We start from the raw sequence: 18128 nt of genomic DNA, 5'->3' as shown, positions 1-18128 counted from the left end.
CTTCCCACGCGCGAGAGCGCGCGCGCGCCCACACACACACACACACACACACACACACACACACACACACACACACACACACACACACACACAATTTAGTATCTTTAGCATTTATAATGTCTTTTTTAAACTGTCTAATACAAATCTTAGTATCCATTTCAAGACGGCGGCTATCTAAAACATGAACTAATGATAATACAATTATAACAATAATATAAATGATTTTACGAATATTATTAGAAATCCTATGTCATAGCACGTCGTTTAAGTAAAAACTTACCTAGACTTTGCAATTTAAGAGAAGGTAGCACTCGCGCTCCAAAGTTAACGCGTCATTTTTTAACGCGACAATTAATGTTATTTGGGTGACAAGATATCTATTAACCATCATATGTAGGTAATGTTGAATTAAGAAAATAATTTTAAAATTACATTATAATTTATAAAAATAAACAAATTTATTACATAATATAAAACATGAAAGTAACAAAATTGCTTATTAAACGTAAACGTCATAAAGCATTCCATGAGAACTGAACCGCGAGTCACACAGGTAAACCACAAGTTCTGTGTTAGCATTGTCAATGTCACAGGAGGGCGAGGTGTATGATGGTCAGCACTATCAGGAGCCGCTGAGCAAATATTTAGAGAGATCTTGTGTTCCCTACTGTAGATTTTGTTTTCTTACTGTGCTTTTGATTCGATTGCTGTTAGAGCCCAGTAGAAGTCTCAAATTTAAGTTTGGTAAGGATAATAAAGGTGAAAAATATCAAACGTTTGATATAAAATGTAATTAGTGTTCATCATATTGGAGAAACACTTCGTTTTTACGCCAGTAATGCTATGTGGATTACATATAAATTATGAATTACAAGTGCAGTGTGTGTTAGTGTGCCCGTGTATTTAATAAGTGGTCGATATATATATATATATATATATATATATATATATATATATATATATATATATATATATATATATATATATATCGACCATGTTTATGTTGATTTAAAAAATTAAACGCCGAATGGTTGGGTTGGGTCACATTTCGGAAACTCCCGATGCTACTTTATGTGAAGTGCTTAGACTTGGTACATGATCAGTTGTTCGATAATGAATGTTTGATAAGAAAGAACGATTTAAGCTCATATGGTTTGTAGAAAAAGTCTAACAAAACATCGACATTGGCCAGTTGTTATACTATTAACTAATGACCACGCCGAATGTTAATGCTGATGATGGCCGGGCCTGGGCCCTCCAGAGCCTCCAGACATATCAGACTTCTCTGGTAATACCCATGTTGGCGATGAGGGTTATCAATAACACAACCCTCAACCTGCACGACCAAGCGTTGAGGAAGCAAACCACACTTTTTGTGTGCTTCATTCCTGGTCCAAAAGTACACAGGGGCGTGCCCTCAACAAGGAAAAGAGACCATAAATCAATTCACAATTACGCGAGTGTTTAACACGTCCAGTTAATGTAAAGGGTCCACATTCACCAACTGTCAAGGTCTCATTAGTAAGTACACATGGATTAGCCATGAAGTACCAGTGAATTCTTCCAACATTTGCCATTGTTAAGTGATATAAACAATCAAAATGATTACGCTTTTAAGTCTGGAATCTGACCTTATCTTCAACAGACAACTAAAACTACAGTGTGGATTAAAAACAAATTATACACCGAACTCTAGACGTTAACACAAGTAAGTCAAGACTCACAACAAACACATTGTGTGCCAACTCCATGCAAACTATGTCTTGAAGACGTGCACTCAATAAAATAAATACTATTTTATTATGTACGTGAAAAATACTCGTCACAATAGGTCCGTACGTGATAACCAACCACTTCCAACTAGAAAATCACCAAGAGATATTTTGTTATCGTCAAAATCCTTCTGTCATCAAGAAAGAACTTTTCATAACAAGAACCAGTGAAATATTTAACCCGACAATTTATGGCTCTTATTTCTATAAAATATGTAAATTCATCCAATATATAATGTATGTACGTTATCATTATTATTGCCTTATGCACAATGTACTGGAGGGGTATTAGTTAGTATTAGGAGATATGAGATTTGTCCACGTTTGTCCTCAGTTCTGTGTCATGACGATGTGTATTATTCGAGACGTACGTAACACATGTTTAAGGCGCCTGAATATGGTGGTTATTGATGAAGTTAGTATTAGGAGATATGAGATTTGTCCACGTTTGTCCTCAGTTCTGTATCATGACGATGTGTATTATTCGAGACGTACGTAACAAATGTTTAAGGCGCCTGAATATGGTGGTTATTGATGAAGTTGCCATACACATAATATGGTCTGCAAAAACAGGAAACCATAATAAAATACACAGTTCGCTATGTGTTATTGGAAATCAGGTAGTGAATAAAGAAACCACTCCTGTGTATGTAGTAACTAGGACTACTGAACGGAATTCGTTAGTGGCGAGCAAGATCCCTCCTATACTAGTTTTTGCTCTGGCCATCGGATGGCGCTTTGAACAGAGGTTTCAGCGTAATTTTCTGTAATCAGTATCCTTCCAAACATTCTCTTTAATCGTATAGTTGTTTTTGTGCGATTATATTTGGGGTAGTATGAAAAGTAAAACAACAAGTCAATTAAACTCAACTTTGTATAATTTTACCCCAAAAGAATACCAAGAAAGTAATCTTTAATGAAAGTAGCTTTTTACGTGTTGAAATAACGTGAAAAAGCTCAAATTTCTTGGCCAACAAACAGCACATCATCTAACGAGCCTTTTCACCCTGTACTCTTAAATATGGTGAATGTACTTCTATTGTTAAAAAGGAACACCTAAGTATTAAATTCAAGATAAATGTCAATAATCTTTGTTGTACCTTCATATTTAAGAGACTAATAATGGTACAATTGATATTCATATAACATAAAAATACCAATGAGGTGAAATGAAATATCCATTATGCAATTAACATTAGAATGTGTTATGCTAGACAGTATTATACTTACACATTATCCACTCACATTTTCGTGACTAGAACAAGCTTATACTTATATATTATATTATACCAAGCTAATTGTATAAACCGAAGTCATTTTATTACATCCCAGGCCATGGCTACACAGCAATGAATGTTATTTAATGAGAATTGTGCAGAGGATTGATGCACATGCCACAAATTAAGGGGATTAAATATATAAACAGGAGGACTATTTAAGAAAAAGAGTGGAATTAACCATTAATTGGCAATATAATAACATTTTACAAAAATAGGGCTTTGACAGTTAAAGTGGTAAAACACCTGTCCTAAAACGAAAAAGTACTGGGCAGTGAACTAATAATACTAAATAATAATATGTACTAAATAATAATACTAATGAACTAATAATAATAGCTAAAATAAATGTATACCTTAAGCACTTATTTATAATATAATTAATAATATTTCTGACGAGTAGAAAAGAGAAGTGATAAAACTATAAACAATTGCTTGTGATATGATATTAATAATTAATAGGCTACCCCCCGGGATCCTTGTTCCAGCTTCAGCCAGCGTGAGATTGAGAACATGTATAGTCAATTAACTGGTCGATACAACACTAACAATGCTAGAGTTGTCGGAATCAAACTCTGGGGAAAGTACATTCCTTGGTTTCACTTGTTATTGTGCTATCAATTATACATAACACTCACTACAAATAAACTTCTGTGTGTATTTCAAACGTATTCACGGCGAATAGTTTTGTATCATACATCGTAGACAAACAACTCAACCGAATTCTTCGGATGCTTCGAACACTTTAAGAGGAATACTTTCATGGCTTACTTTAAGTAACTTAAAAGCTTAACAAGCTTTTAAAAGAACTCATCTAATTTTGGGAAGCCAATTAAGAAATCTCTAGTCATGACAGAGAACTTGTAATCCTGAAAACGGGATTAAATTTTCTGACCGGCAGTCCACATGGCGTTTCTGTCAATATAACTGCACACCTTATGCTTGAAATTGTGAACTTACAATCAGCGAAAATAAAGAGAAAAAATCTAAACATGTAGAACTAACAGCAATATGATATTTCCTAAATTTTTCTCACTGGACTTATGACTGCTCTGAGAGATCGATCTAAGATGACATCCCACACTACTTTCATACATAAGATAAATGACGCTCCCGATAAAAAATGTTTTTAAATTCTAATGGCACAGAAACAAGAACGTTATTGAGAAGGCTGTTGCAGTCGAATTGAGATATTGCACAAATACTTGGAATTGCAAACTGTGGCGATATCCGGCCATTTAGTATGAAGGACAAACTTACGTTCAGAGAAAATTGCAGCAATAAATTAACATCCGAAGTGGATTTATAAATTATCTCTGGAGCTGCCATTTATAAGTCCATTATTTGATCGTGGAATTGGTTTTTTATTAAGATATTTTTTCAAAGTAATGGTTTTACCTCAAGAGTATTTTGTGCCCTTGGGAGCAATTTCCTTGAAAACAGAAAAATAGAAAAGGTTTGTTGTACAAATAATTGTAATTCAAATAAGGTAGTAATTATGGGCTATTTTTGTAACCAGGCCCAAACAAAAGGTATTAAAGATAACAATTTAGTTTTATACAGTATGTATGTGAAAGGAATTTTAAATGCAGGGCTGGTTATGTTTTAAATTATTAATTACTTAAGAAAATCATATTTTATACAATAAACAACGTGTAATTTATTTTATGTTCTTATACATATTGAAAACATTAATTCATGTCCTCATCTTTAGTCGTTTTCATACGGGCCTGATTATACTACGGTCTGTCTACTACTATTGGCGCAAAAAGTAATTTTTTCCAAACTCATAAATGTACCTTTAAATAATAAATGTCGTAAATTGATTGATAATTGATATGGTCGAAATAATGAATAAATAATTTTATGAATTCCATAGTCACTAACGTGTCGTACGAAGTTCTCCATAATTACATAAGGCGTATAATCACAAAATGTGACGAAATTTATGAAGAAAACTAGCCGTAGCTAAAACTATTTCTTTGTAGCTCTAGCTAAATGCACCAGAAAATTGCCATTATTTTATTGTTGGTATTTTTAAAAGCAGTGAAATCTAATTTTGAAAATCTATCTACAATAATTAATCGTTTGGTGTTGTACAAACAAAAAAGGTAACAACAACAAGATATGTATCAAAAAACTAAATAGAAATAGCTTTTTACAATATTGATACACACTACAAGATGTGTGAAAGTCAAAGTACACATAATATAAAATGATTAGTGCATACAAAACAATTTGAAACATCTGACCTGTACACGTTTACATATTTAAACACATATTTCTTGAGGAGATTTACAATAACATTGGTCCCGTTGGACTTTCCGCGGAGGAGGCATAAAGAGAAATATTTACAACATCGGAAAAGTACAAGAGATTTCATATACACTGAAATAACACAGGTAGAGTTTCACTGTTGATACTAGCCTGCAATAACTGAGATAGGGATCCACGATTGCTGTGATGATCTATTCTCGCAGCGATACACGTGAGATAGGGAGGAAAGCCGACTAGAGAGCATCCACAGCAGAGATAAGCAAGTGAGAAATGGTGATATCTGTACTTTCTATTGCTAAGCGAACATTTTCTAAATATATTGTCTATATATAAAGATTGTATAAATAATTCTGTATATGTATAAATAACTTACAAAAATAAAGATTGCCTAACGGATCTTTGATATATAACAATTATGTATATTAAAATATATTAGTATAAATCACTATTTTAGTGAAGATTAATAGTCAGTTTGCATTTTGTAAACTAGTCTAGGTTTTAAAGCTATCAAAATGAATTGAAATTACTGGTAAATTAAGTGTAAATCATAATCAAAATTAATGAATTCGACATTTAAAAATTTTAATGGATGGCTACGCGATTTAGGTGCGACTAATTAATATAATTAAAAATATAAAATTTAAAAAATCTAAGTAACCTCTTGGAGTTTTGAAGTTACAATTTACATCACAACAGTTTCTGTAGCCAATTTCTAATCTCAAGATTCGCAAATTAGTTCCACAGAAGTAAACTGCAGTGCCGTACAATTCGTGTATGATTTATGAATTTTTAAATATAACGTACAATTTACGGGCGTCCCTAAACTGAGTGAGAATGGGCGGACTTGTGCACATTTTTTTGTTTATTAACCATTTACACTAATGCGTTGTAAAGAAAAGGCTTTGGCAGACAGTAAAATTGACTACATTAGTTTAAAAGCATTTTCAAACATAATCTACTTAAAAAAAAACATGGTGAGGTGTTCTAAATTAAATTTTACTTACAAAAGTTCAAGAGTTTACTAAATTATTGTAATTTCATACTTTTGTGACGATATTAATGATATTTATTACGCTTTTTCTGACTCACAAACGAGTTTGAAATTAAGCAAAGAAAAATATGTCGTTATTGTTGAAGCCTAGGAATTAATAGAGAAATTTAATTAAACCCACAATGTTTCCTACTATAAATAATTAAATAAGGCAATACTATCTATAATGTCTATTATCTACGGAAGGACTGCTTTCATAATTTCTTACCCCAAAATTCAAAGATCTCTTCCTTGGTCCAAGAGGTACAATGTACAAATTTTCAAGGCTTTAGGACTTATCTGTCAAGAATTATTGCACAGGCACACATACGGACAGATGAACGGAAAATTACAAGATTTCAAAAAGGTTCTCACAGGTTCTTAATAAAATAAAGAATTAAGGACAACAGTTCACGGAGTGATCCGATGGTCGGTAATAATAGTGAAATCGTGATTTGTTATAATTATTACAATTAGTGAGACGTCTATGCTTTTTATTGTCTTTGGATTTAAGTTTTAATTACGTTTTGTTCAGCACAAGGACTCTCATCCATGTTATCAAAAATTTTCCTTGAAATAAAAAAATCTATTCATTGACAAATGCAGGTTTTACTGAAAACTGAAAACATAACTAAGTTGTTAAAGATGTTAGAACGTGGTGAGCATTTTGTATCAGTTTAAAAATGTATAGGTGGGATATTTACAATTGTAAAATCACAAAATTTTTAAGCCATATATGTATATCAAATTATTCCAATCTAGTTTGGTTATTTAAAGATGTAGTGTGTGAAATAAACAGCCGAATACTAAATAATTGAATCGTAAAAAGTAAAGGCTCTATGGTGGAGTGGTAGCACTCTCAACCGACAAGTGAAAAATCCGGGTTCGAATCTCGGTGGAACAAGTATTTTTTGTGATTCAACACATCACAAAACAATACAAATCACAATAAAAATTGAATTAGGCTATTGCCATTTATACAAATGTAATGTATATATACACACATATGTGATTTTTATATTTTAAGTATTGAGTTTAACAGTTTTAAAAGCAATGTGCGATTAATATTTAGAAGGAAGACTGCACTTGAAATAGGTCCTATGCGCAAGGGAACTTTTTCTTGAGGTTTTGTAGGTTATGTTAATGTTTACATCAGGCCATAACCCTTTTCTCTCTCTTTCACTCTAAAGTTGTTTCAGAGACTTTATATTCTACCAGTTACTAGTTACTAAATTCTGCTAGTTATTCGCGGCTTTGCACGCTATTTCCTGATGAAAATCAGGGACACAATGCTCATGTTCTTTATAAATGAGAATTAATCCTCCGTAGGGCACCTCTATAGTACAAGATAAACCACGTACCAAATATCATGTCTCTATCTTTCATGGGTTTTGCTTGGCATTGATGAATTAGTCAGTCAGTCAGGACATCTGACATATATACTATATACATGGGTGAAAGGGCGAAATAACAACTGTTAGTGTGGTTTGTTCTTTATTTTTATCTGAAAAGTATGTGCAACGCCAAATATTTTTCACATAGTCTTTTCCACCTGTTCAAATAGAACTTATATTTTACTTGTCAAATTGAAACGTTGATTTTAAAAATGTAATAAGAAACAACAAATGTGTACACTTCCAGATGTTGCTAAAATTATTTTTTTATCCTTTTCAACTTATGTATAAATAGGAGATTGCTTTTTAAAATTTGGAAATTAGGAAAACCATTCCTTCTTTAAATGTTTGTATATACTAGAGGTCTATAGAGTTTTCCTATTTCCAACTGTTTTAAATTAAAGAGGAAAGAGGAACGCACACGAATACTTCGTGTAACGTAGCTGCTAGTTCACTCACAACTTCTCTCGTACGCAACTATCAGAAAAACACACCTAGGGTAAACATTCCCAGAAAAGTTGACCTTGACTGAGGTTTATTCCCGGAGAATGGAGAAAACTGACGTATACACTCGTAAGTCATTTACTACTCTTTCGTTGAGTGGATTCAACGTTGCAGAGTTTTATATGTTTATAAAACACAGCTTCTGAGGTATCTTTGTTTACTATTCCTTTAAAACCATGCTGAGGTAAGTTATAATTAAGGCCCGAAGACGAATTAAAGTGAATATTTACATTCTTTTTAAAAACTTAATAATGGTGTTTATTATGTTAGTGATTCAATATTGCAGCCAAGGGAGGTGTAGAGGGAAGGGTTTCAAATCTAATGTACAGTATGCCTGTAATTATTTGTAACTTTTCCGGTTACAGCCCCCCCCCCTTGAAAATGTTCATACGCAATTGCAGAGTGAATTAGTCAACCAGTGCAAAACACAATATATAATGTAATAATGGTGGACATAGTGGCATTCACATATCTATAATTTATATTATATTACTAGATATATATTATAGTATATATCTCTCTATGTACGAGTAAATAGATACAATTATTATAGAGAAGTAATAAAATATAGATATATACAATTCCAATAGATTGAATTACAAAAAGTACTTGGTCGTCGGAACTCGAATCCGGATCTCTCACTTTCGTGGAAAATATGCTACCCTTATATATATATATATATATATATATATATATATATATATATATATATATATATATATATATATATATATATATATATATAAAGAGTTCCAAAACTGATTTTTTTACTTGATTAAAGAGCTAAACTGGTTACATTTATAAGCTTATACGTAATAAGCAAAATAAAGTAGCTACATTAATTGTTTATTGGTTTTACTCACTACTACGCTCTAGTGAGATTAAAAGAAATTATTTAAAAAGTGCAGTTTTTTATACATACACTTTGAAAAACACATACAAAACGTATTCTAGAAGTACGCTTTTCACTGAAGTCTTACCAAAAGCGCAACATCAATTTCTTACTTTTCCTTTGTGCTTTACCAAAAGCGCAGTAAAAGATGACGCCTCCAGCTTCTAGTCTTCGTTGTCATGAAATTAATATTCTCTACGTTTACAATCGTTTCTGGTTTCAGTCCAGGTCTGGCTCGCAAGTGCCAGACAGTTTCTGGATCTAATTTCCTTCCTGATGGCTAAAAACGAAGGCCAATCTTTGGCCTACCGACATTTTTATACTGATTAGCTTTTTTAAACTCTGTCAGTATACTGGTAACTGTGTCACATTTTCTATTGTGGTTATTCAAAGTTCATTTAATTTCTTTTAACTAACGTAAATGTGATTTTATTTGTAGGGTTATACCGGTGAGTACTTATGCCTAATTCCTATCTTTAAGTGCAATGTTTAAAAATGCGATTCCATGGTTTTGTAAACCGTGAAAGCTCTCCAGAGTTTGAGGCCGTAGTAAAGTGCAATCCGAGGTTTCAAACAATTATAACAGGGTGACCGATATACCTGTGCAGGTCAATCAATATGCCTTCATCTGAAGGACAAATGTTGTAAGCGTTGGGAAACTGAGTTGTGGAGTGTTTGTCTGGTCATTGTTGTCTAAAGGTGTTACCACGACTACGGTCAGGACCGTGACCATGACATGGGCCATCACTGTCACTGTCACTGTCACTGACACCTAGATAACTGCAGCCACTATCCTGTAGTCAGTCTGCAGGCCGCCATCTCTCCGTTCAGCCGCTGTAGTGCCTACCTACACCGCTGTAGTGCCTACACCGCGTCCCATACTGCCCGCCTCACCTGCAAGTAAGCCGCCTGCAGTTTACCACCAGTAAATTATTGATAACAGTCTTCATTTATTAAATTATTTTGAATTTAAGTTGATCTAAACAGTAACTTAACATAATATTATTGTAATAATTTAAGGCATGATTAATTTATTTCAAGAGATTGCTCAAAACGAAACAGCCTTCTTTTTATTAGAATTGTTACTATTTGAAATTATTTCTATTGTAATTAATCCATTACACGATAATGAGTATAATATTTTAATTAAATCCTGATTATAAAAATTGTAATCATTAGCTCTATTAACCTTTCACCTCTGGATAAATTGTAACGTGTTTATTAATAATTATTATTATTTATGTAATAATAATATTATTTATTACAAAGATTGAAACTTGATACCTATATTATTAATCGACATTGAACTATGATTATTATTACCGTATAAAAAAAGAAAATATGTTTGTTTATTTTTATCAATGATATGATTCTAAAGAGTATTTGTGTTTTTGTGAGTTTAAAATAAACGTTCTATTTATTTATATTTTCTGAGATTATATAAGACATTTAAACAAATTCCAATAATAGGATTTTGCGTTCAGTTAAATTTGATAATTAAATGTTACGGCAGTATTGCAAACTTTCCAATCATATATTGCAAAAGTCTTTTAAAACAATACAGTTAATGGGATATAGGTAGGTCAAATAAGTTCCTTGCGATAGAAAGGGTTTACGCTTGTTCTTTGTTCTCTGCTCTCGTAGGGTAGGGTTAGACAAATATAGCATACGAAATACTTTGAATCCAAGTAAATAAATATACCACATCTCAAAATTGTATTATTTATGTAAGTGGATAGTACTCGTACAGTAACTAGATAATTAAATGTGTCGCAAACTTTAAGCTTATGTCAAAAGCTCAATAAAAATTCTAAGACTGAAGATAGAAACGGCTGTGCAAAATAAAAAATAAATACGGGGTTTAAATTTAATTTTAAATGTTTTCATTTCTTGCATTCAATAATATTACTCATCTATGTAAACCACAACTCAGTGGTTTGATCTGAGATTCGTATTTACCTTGTTGATGAGTAAATGAAATGTTATTTAATCTCAAAAGGTACAATTACAGAGAAGTAAGATTTTACACTTCATAAGTGTGAATTTATTTTACGGGTTTTTAATGCTATTAAAATATAGTCGACAATGCATGAGAATATTACTATTATTAAAGCATTGTAATTAATTATTAAAATGTATTCAAACGATTATAAATTCTATTTAAAGATATCATGTCCATGTATGTATTAGCCTGTAAATTATGATCGTTTGAGTTAGCGTTCATTAAGCATGTAAACATGTTTACAAATTATGAAACAATGCTTATTGTCAGACAAATCCCGTAACCATTGATTTACAGCCTAGAGTTAAAGCGAAATTTTAATTCGTAAATAGTGGAGTCCTAAATTATACTCGCCCTAAGTGAAACTAAGTGGAGCAAGGTCTACTATGTTTGAGAAACCATTCAATGATAATGATAAGTGGTTTATTAATACAATTTTCAATGTTATTCATTGTCTATTGAACAGACTGGAAAAGTGCGTCTACTGTATAGTTCTGGTTCGATTGATTAACAAACTTAATGTAATGTATTTTACGTTGTCCCAGATTTCAATGAACGGATTTTGTTAATCCGTTAAGTATTAAAAAGTGTTTAAAGTGGTATTTTTGGACAGTCATATATAGGCCCAAGGAAAACAGGATGAAGATTAGATAAATAAATATTTTACGGCATGTATACGATTATATTAAGGACATAACGTTTTAAATAAAAAATCACGCAACCCCCTTCAGTATATTTTATACACCTTTTGTAAAACGTTCATATCTTCATTTAACTGTTTTTTCTGAATGCCTTATTTTAAGATGTCCACAGTGACGACTTAAGAAGCCTGCAGTTCCTCTTGGAATGGTTACTATATTTTTGTAAACAGTAAAGTATTTTAAAAGGCTATGAATACAAGAATTGTTGTGGAGGGGGAGAAGTATTGACCCGATTACAAATTTTTACACTACGTAACTTTACTGAATCTGTTATGATAACATCAAAATAAATAAAATTTTAATTTAATCTTAACATGTTTTAAAGATAGTATTTAGTTCACCGTACGTTGACACAAATTATTGATCATTGCTAGTCTGATGAACGAAATTAATTATCAAAACATTTATTTCCAATTGATTAATAACACATTTATTTCAATGTCATCGAACACCACGTGATACAGTAAACCTGACTTCAATACGTTACAGCATTAAATGAACATCATAATCCGACTTCAAAGGAGCTAAATAATTACAAAACCACTCCACCAATCTCAAAACAATTTCTTACATAGGGTGCCATTTTTTTTTAGCAAAGTCTCTTAATCTGATGGTGCACTCACAACACTGTTCAGTCAACACACGCACTACTATACTAAGAATTTGGATGATCCTAAACTGCTAGAATCTCGTTTATTTTTCAATGAGGCATTAATTTTATTTCTTTCGTATTGTAGTCAGATTTTAGCTCGGTTCCAATTTTATGTTGTAGGTTACTGGCCACACAGGGCATCGCATTAATAAAAACTCTATGCCTTTGAATTAAAAAAAGAAATGTTTAATCATTATATCCTAGAATCTAGTAGTAAGTGTATGTTTTATCTATGATGTTAAGTAACGCATTCACTATCAAATACGTACTTGTACTAACTCGTGGAATCTTCCAATAGTTCAGGGAATAACCACAACTTCAATAAGCTGTAAATGTGGGTGAAGTAACCGTTATCACTCTTATCTCTGTTATCAGCTGTGGTGGGTGTCATTGGAGATAACACGAGCTGTGCCGGTGCCAGATCACATGTCTGCAGAACTACATCGTGACGTCATGGCAGCCGCAGGGTACAATACCAGCTATGTTAGAGGTTAGTGCATTTGTCCACTGTTATTGGTAGATGAAAGCTAATTAGTTCTACAGAAATTTAAAGTTTTAATTTGTTGTAAATAATCTATTTATTCCTACAGGATAGGTTTTGATTATTAATTAATGATTTTTTGATCTTGGAAGAGAACGCATTATTATATATTTTTGTATTCATTTAATCGTTGATTAATTTTTTGGAATTTTTTCTAAACTCTTCTGATATCTTAACTAATTTATTTCAGACTTAAACTTTCCCTATTACTGGTGACTTGACCCTCCAAGATTTGTAGGGACTATTTACAAACTCGTACGTACTACATTAAAACATGTTTATTGTCTGTGTACAACACCAACCCACTGTGTCTTTTTTGTGTCCCGTGGTTCTAAAATAAATGTATTCATTGGATCAGTTGAAACATTATTGAAATAAGTCGTACGCGTACATACGAATAATATTTGAAAATAAGAAATGGGACGATTTTAAAAAGGTTTTGTTCACAAGAAGTCTACAAAAAGTGTAAATAAAAAGCAAAAGTAGTGGTATTTGTGTTTTGGTTGTCGTTGTTGTTCTTTTTTTTAGTTAGGCATTATTGTATTGTATCACTGATATTGTCCACATCATGTGCCAGGATTTCAATCAAATTATTATTACATATGTTCCTTTTATCTGGAGAGAGATAGCCAGGAACCGTTTATTACGTTACTTTTGGCTATGCTCAGATAATGCGTTGTGTAATGTCGTGACAAAACCAGGATTCGAACCTAGGCCCCTGTGGTGATAAGCTGGAACGCTAACTAATGTAAGATTATTTGTATCTGTGTTATTAACACAACTCCAAATTGTCTTATCTGACAATTTTTGTATTTTAAATCGAATAAAAGGCTTGAATGAGAATTTTGTATGGATTTTAGTCACCATGAGGTACAGAAATTCTTCTTAAAAGGCTTTCAAAAAATCTTTGAGAGCGTGATGATTAGTCACGAACGTTTACGGTCTTCATGTCTCCTGTTAAAACTGAAAAGAGACCTTCCTGGAAGTCATTAGTTATAATCGTGCATTATCCAAGCGTTATGGATCAGAATTGGTCTATTCCGGACAGGAATCGGTGGGGGAACAGGTTAAGTTATACGGAGTTTTCCATGACTCCAAGTGTGGACAGCGATCTCAGATCTAAGCAGATGTTTTTACAGCCTAGCGGTCGAAGTTCTTGCATAAGTCAAGTAAAACAATAAAGCACATTTTCTGTTACAAAATATACGTATAAAACGAGCTAGATTGTTCTGAAAGTTTTGCACAGTCCGGTATAACCTAAGAAAAGGATGAAGAATTGCATGTAATAACTGACAAGACAGCGTAATTTAAGCACTTAATAACATTCATTCACCAAGAAAACTCAATAAAAGTTAAAATCGATCGATAATACCTCGCGTGGAACAAACACTGTTCTAATGTGTAAATGATCTCATCCGCATGACTCCATCTCCGAATTGAGATAACTGGAACGGCGGGATTGTATTTGATCATCGATCACCTGACATTGATAGTTCATCGTTGCGAGACTATCGAGGTCACATACAAAATATGAAACTTACAGTAATCCTTGTCTACATAAACATGTTGTTTACATGATTATATGTGATTGCTAACGCTGAATTCCAGTCGTAATATTATAGACAAAATAAAACTAGCGGAGGAAATTCAATCTGAAATCGTATATATCGCCAATGTGTATAACTGTAATTTTCCAACTCAGTCAATCTATGTCCACCGGATATTCTGCATGTCTTGTATTTACAATTCAAGCTATTAGCTATACCTTAATGTATATTTTTTGAATGAAATCTTATAAGTATCTGGAAACCAAAATATCACGAGCGTTAGGATCGTCAAACCACCATTAATTTTATTTTGACACCGTGTTCGTGAACAACAACACGGAAAACCCAAGCCTGGCTTCACCTGAGGTGACGTTCTTACATGTTTTTTGACTCGTCGTGTTGGAAACATAACTCGCCTCTAAAATTTAGTAAACCTACTTAATCGTTAGGATGATCGCTTGTCTACCTCAGCCTCCATTTCTATAGGGTTACATAGGAGAGCTAGATGTCTGTTGTTGAGAAAGGCCTACTGGTGACCAGAGGCTTGTATCAACAATACACGGTCACCGTCCATTCAAGTAACTAGCCCACTGACAGACTGACACACTACTCAGGACAGTGATCTCATTCTGGCACGGTGCTCCTGCGACTGATACCCTACATTCCACCGTGGGGAACATATTTGGTTCTTTACATAAGTAAGGCATCGAATTTAATTTAAATGGAATCTTATTGTCTGTGTGGGACTGCGGCATATTCAGATCGTGAAAGAAAAACAATATAGGCCTATTCTTATAAAATAGGATTTTGTAATAACTTTAATATTCGACAACACTTCTTGAATTTCCAGTTTAAAGATTATGATGTAAAAAAATATACTGATTTAGGAATTTTATTCTTGTTCTCTTTAGTTGTATCCAAAACTAAGAATGGGATATAATCTTATAAAGTAGCTGTGACGAACTTAACGGTTTGTGGGCTTTTCGTCATATAAAGGGTATTCTAATTAAACCTATCATCATATATTACTGTGTATGTTATATAGTAGCTGTTAACTACGGCATCACGTACAGTTTTCAAAATCGAAATCTCATAACCTACTTAGTATAAACACTTAACTTATGTTGTAATAAGGTGCTCATATTTTGCAAACGTAAATAGCCATACATCAGTAGTGTTCTACATATAACTTCAGTATTCACTGTTAACATTGCAAAAATTGCAATTATTGTGTCATGTTTTGTAGGTGTATTTCTGGTTCAAATGAATGTATTTAGTAGTTTGCCTTGTCACCCCGTTTAAAAAATAAACACGTAGGTCGCGGAAACATACTTCGTCAAAAAGTGTTTACTTTCAGACCTTGTAAATACTTCCGGTTTAAGATATTTTCATTGTCACAGTTGAATTTGCCTTGTTGTCTCGAGGAGGAATATATATTCCTTTAGATATTTCCAAACTACAATGTACATTCTTTTACAAATTGGGAACATTTCTATTATGGTATTTATATACGGATAGAAAGTTTTAAAACTTTGTACACTTACAACAGTACAAAAGTACGAAATACAATACAAACACATAACATAGTATTGTCACGTTATAAACATTTACCATTACTCGTATAGTTATGATATGTATATAATATTTAAAATTATTAAAATTTATAATAAGACAATGTTGAAAATAGGTGGAGAATTTGTAATGATATACTAAGTTTATATTTAAATCACCATTAAAAAATAATATTAATTTTAAAATGTTGTCATTTAAATGTAGGACATATCTAGTATATCCAAATTATCCAATTCAGATTTAATTAGGATGTTCAGTTTAGATATCTGTCAAATATCAAGTTTAGATAGCCATTAGATATACGATTTGAATATACGTTAAATTTAATTTGAGTATTTATTAGATCTACAGTTTTGATACCAATTAAATTTTGGTTCAGCAGCTGCCTGAGTATAACAAGCGGCAGACTGTAACCATCTGCAAGGAGTAAAGTGATCCACTTCCAGTTGTTTATAAGCAAAATAGATATATCATACATATACATACTGGATAACCAAGATCGAGTTAGTTGGATTAATCTAACGAGCATCAAAAAATGAAATTTAAATTAATTAGATGTATAATGAGTACGCTAACTAAAGGCTCAAATTCAAAAGGTATTATTTATTAACTTGAAATCAGGAATAATTAATTTTCAGAATTTTAAATAATTAGTGATAATAATGATAATTAAATAAACTTCAGTTTCCAATTGTTATAACATGAAAGATTCTTTACACAGGTACAACAGTTCAACAGATATAATTGTAGTTGGGAATTTAAAAAGTTTAATTATATATCCAATTATAAATTTAATATAATAATAAATTACAAAATGAAAATAAATTTAAACAAGTTTGTTTCTAAATCTTCATATTCGTATTCTTTTTAGAGAGAGAGAGAGAGAGAGAGAGAGAGAGAGAGAGAGGAGAGAGAGAGAGAGAGAGAGAGAGAGAAGAGAGAGAGAGAGAGAGAGAGAGAGAGAGAGAGGAGAGAGAGAGAGAGAGAGAGAGAGAGAGAGAGAGAGAGAGAGAGAGAGAGAGAGAGAGAGAGAGAGAGAGAGAGAGAGAGAGAGAGAGAGAGAGAGAGAGAGAGAGAGAGAGAGAGAGAGAGAGAGAGGAGAGAGAGAGAGAGAGAGAGAGAGAGAGAGAAGAGAGAGAGAGAGAGAGAGAGAGGAGAGAGAGAGAGAGAGAGAGAGAGAGAGAGAGAGAGAGAGAGAGAGAGAGAGAGAGAGAGAGAGAGAGAGATGAGAGAGAGAGAGAGAGAGAGAGAGAGAGAGGAGAGAGAGAGAGAGAGGAGAGAGAGAGAGAGAGAGAGAGAGAGAGAGAGAGAGAGAGAGAGAGAGAGAGAGAGAGAGAGAGAGAGAGAGAGAGAGAGAGAAGAGAGAGAGAGAGAGAGAGAGAGAGAGAGAGAGAGAGAGAGAGGAGGAGAGAGAGAGAGAGAGAGAGAGAGAGAGAGAGAGAGAGAGAGAGAGAGAGAGAGGAGAGAGAGAGAGAGAGAGAGAGAGAGAGAGAGAGAGAGAGAGAGAGAGAGAGAGAGAGAGATAATTTGATAATTTGATAATTTGTTTATTTCCCCTGCCATGGTTTAGACCAATGGTCCAATCCACCACCATGACAGGCATAAAATACACATTTACAACAAATACATGAGTTATGGCCCTTTTACATTAATATACATTTTATTTTGTCTTATCATACTATTTACTTACTATTAACACTAATTTATATTTCGAAAAAGAAAACATCCGTTTTACACACAAAACGATTCTACTATCATTATATTTTATTCTACATTTTATTACTCAAAAACACAATTATATATATACACATATACATAAATATATATACATATACATATTTTTCCATATCATTATTCTGATTCACAGCGACATGAATTACGGTTATAAGTTCTGAATTAAATTCCTCTCAATTTATATTCTACATTTGCATTACAACTACTGTATGTTGACATGTTAAATATGCTTG

At 32.7% G+C, this 18128-nt stretch overlaps 1 protein-coding gene across 1 annotated transcript in view; it reads left to right on the top strand.

Moving 5' to 3' along the window:
* Window positions 1-9920: 9920 nt before the first annotated feature.
* LOC124366733 (elongation of very long chain fatty acids protein 4-like) overlaps window positions 9921-18128 on the top strand; it is a 61051-nt gene continuing 52843 nt past the window's right edge. Inside the window, exons 1-2 of the mRNA XM_046823344.1 lie at window positions 9921-10046; window positions 12877-12991. Coding sequence (XP_046679300.1) covers window positions 12928-12991 — 64 coding nt within the window. The 5' untranslated portion in view covers window positions 9921-10046; window positions 12877-12927. The remainder of the gene's footprint in view (window positions 10047-12876; window positions 12992-18128) is intronic.

This window comes from Homalodisca vitripennis, chromosome 1 (assembly GCF_021130785.1).
Source record: "Homalodisca vitripennis isolate AUS2020 chromosome 1, UT_GWSS_2.1, whole genome shotgun sequence".
Lineage (NCBI taxonomy): Eukaryota > Metazoa > Arthropoda > Insecta > Hemiptera > Cicadellidae > Homalodisca > Homalodisca vitripennis.
Note: the sequence above shows the minus strand (reverse complement) of the source record. Positions and strands in the feature narration are given on the sequence as shown.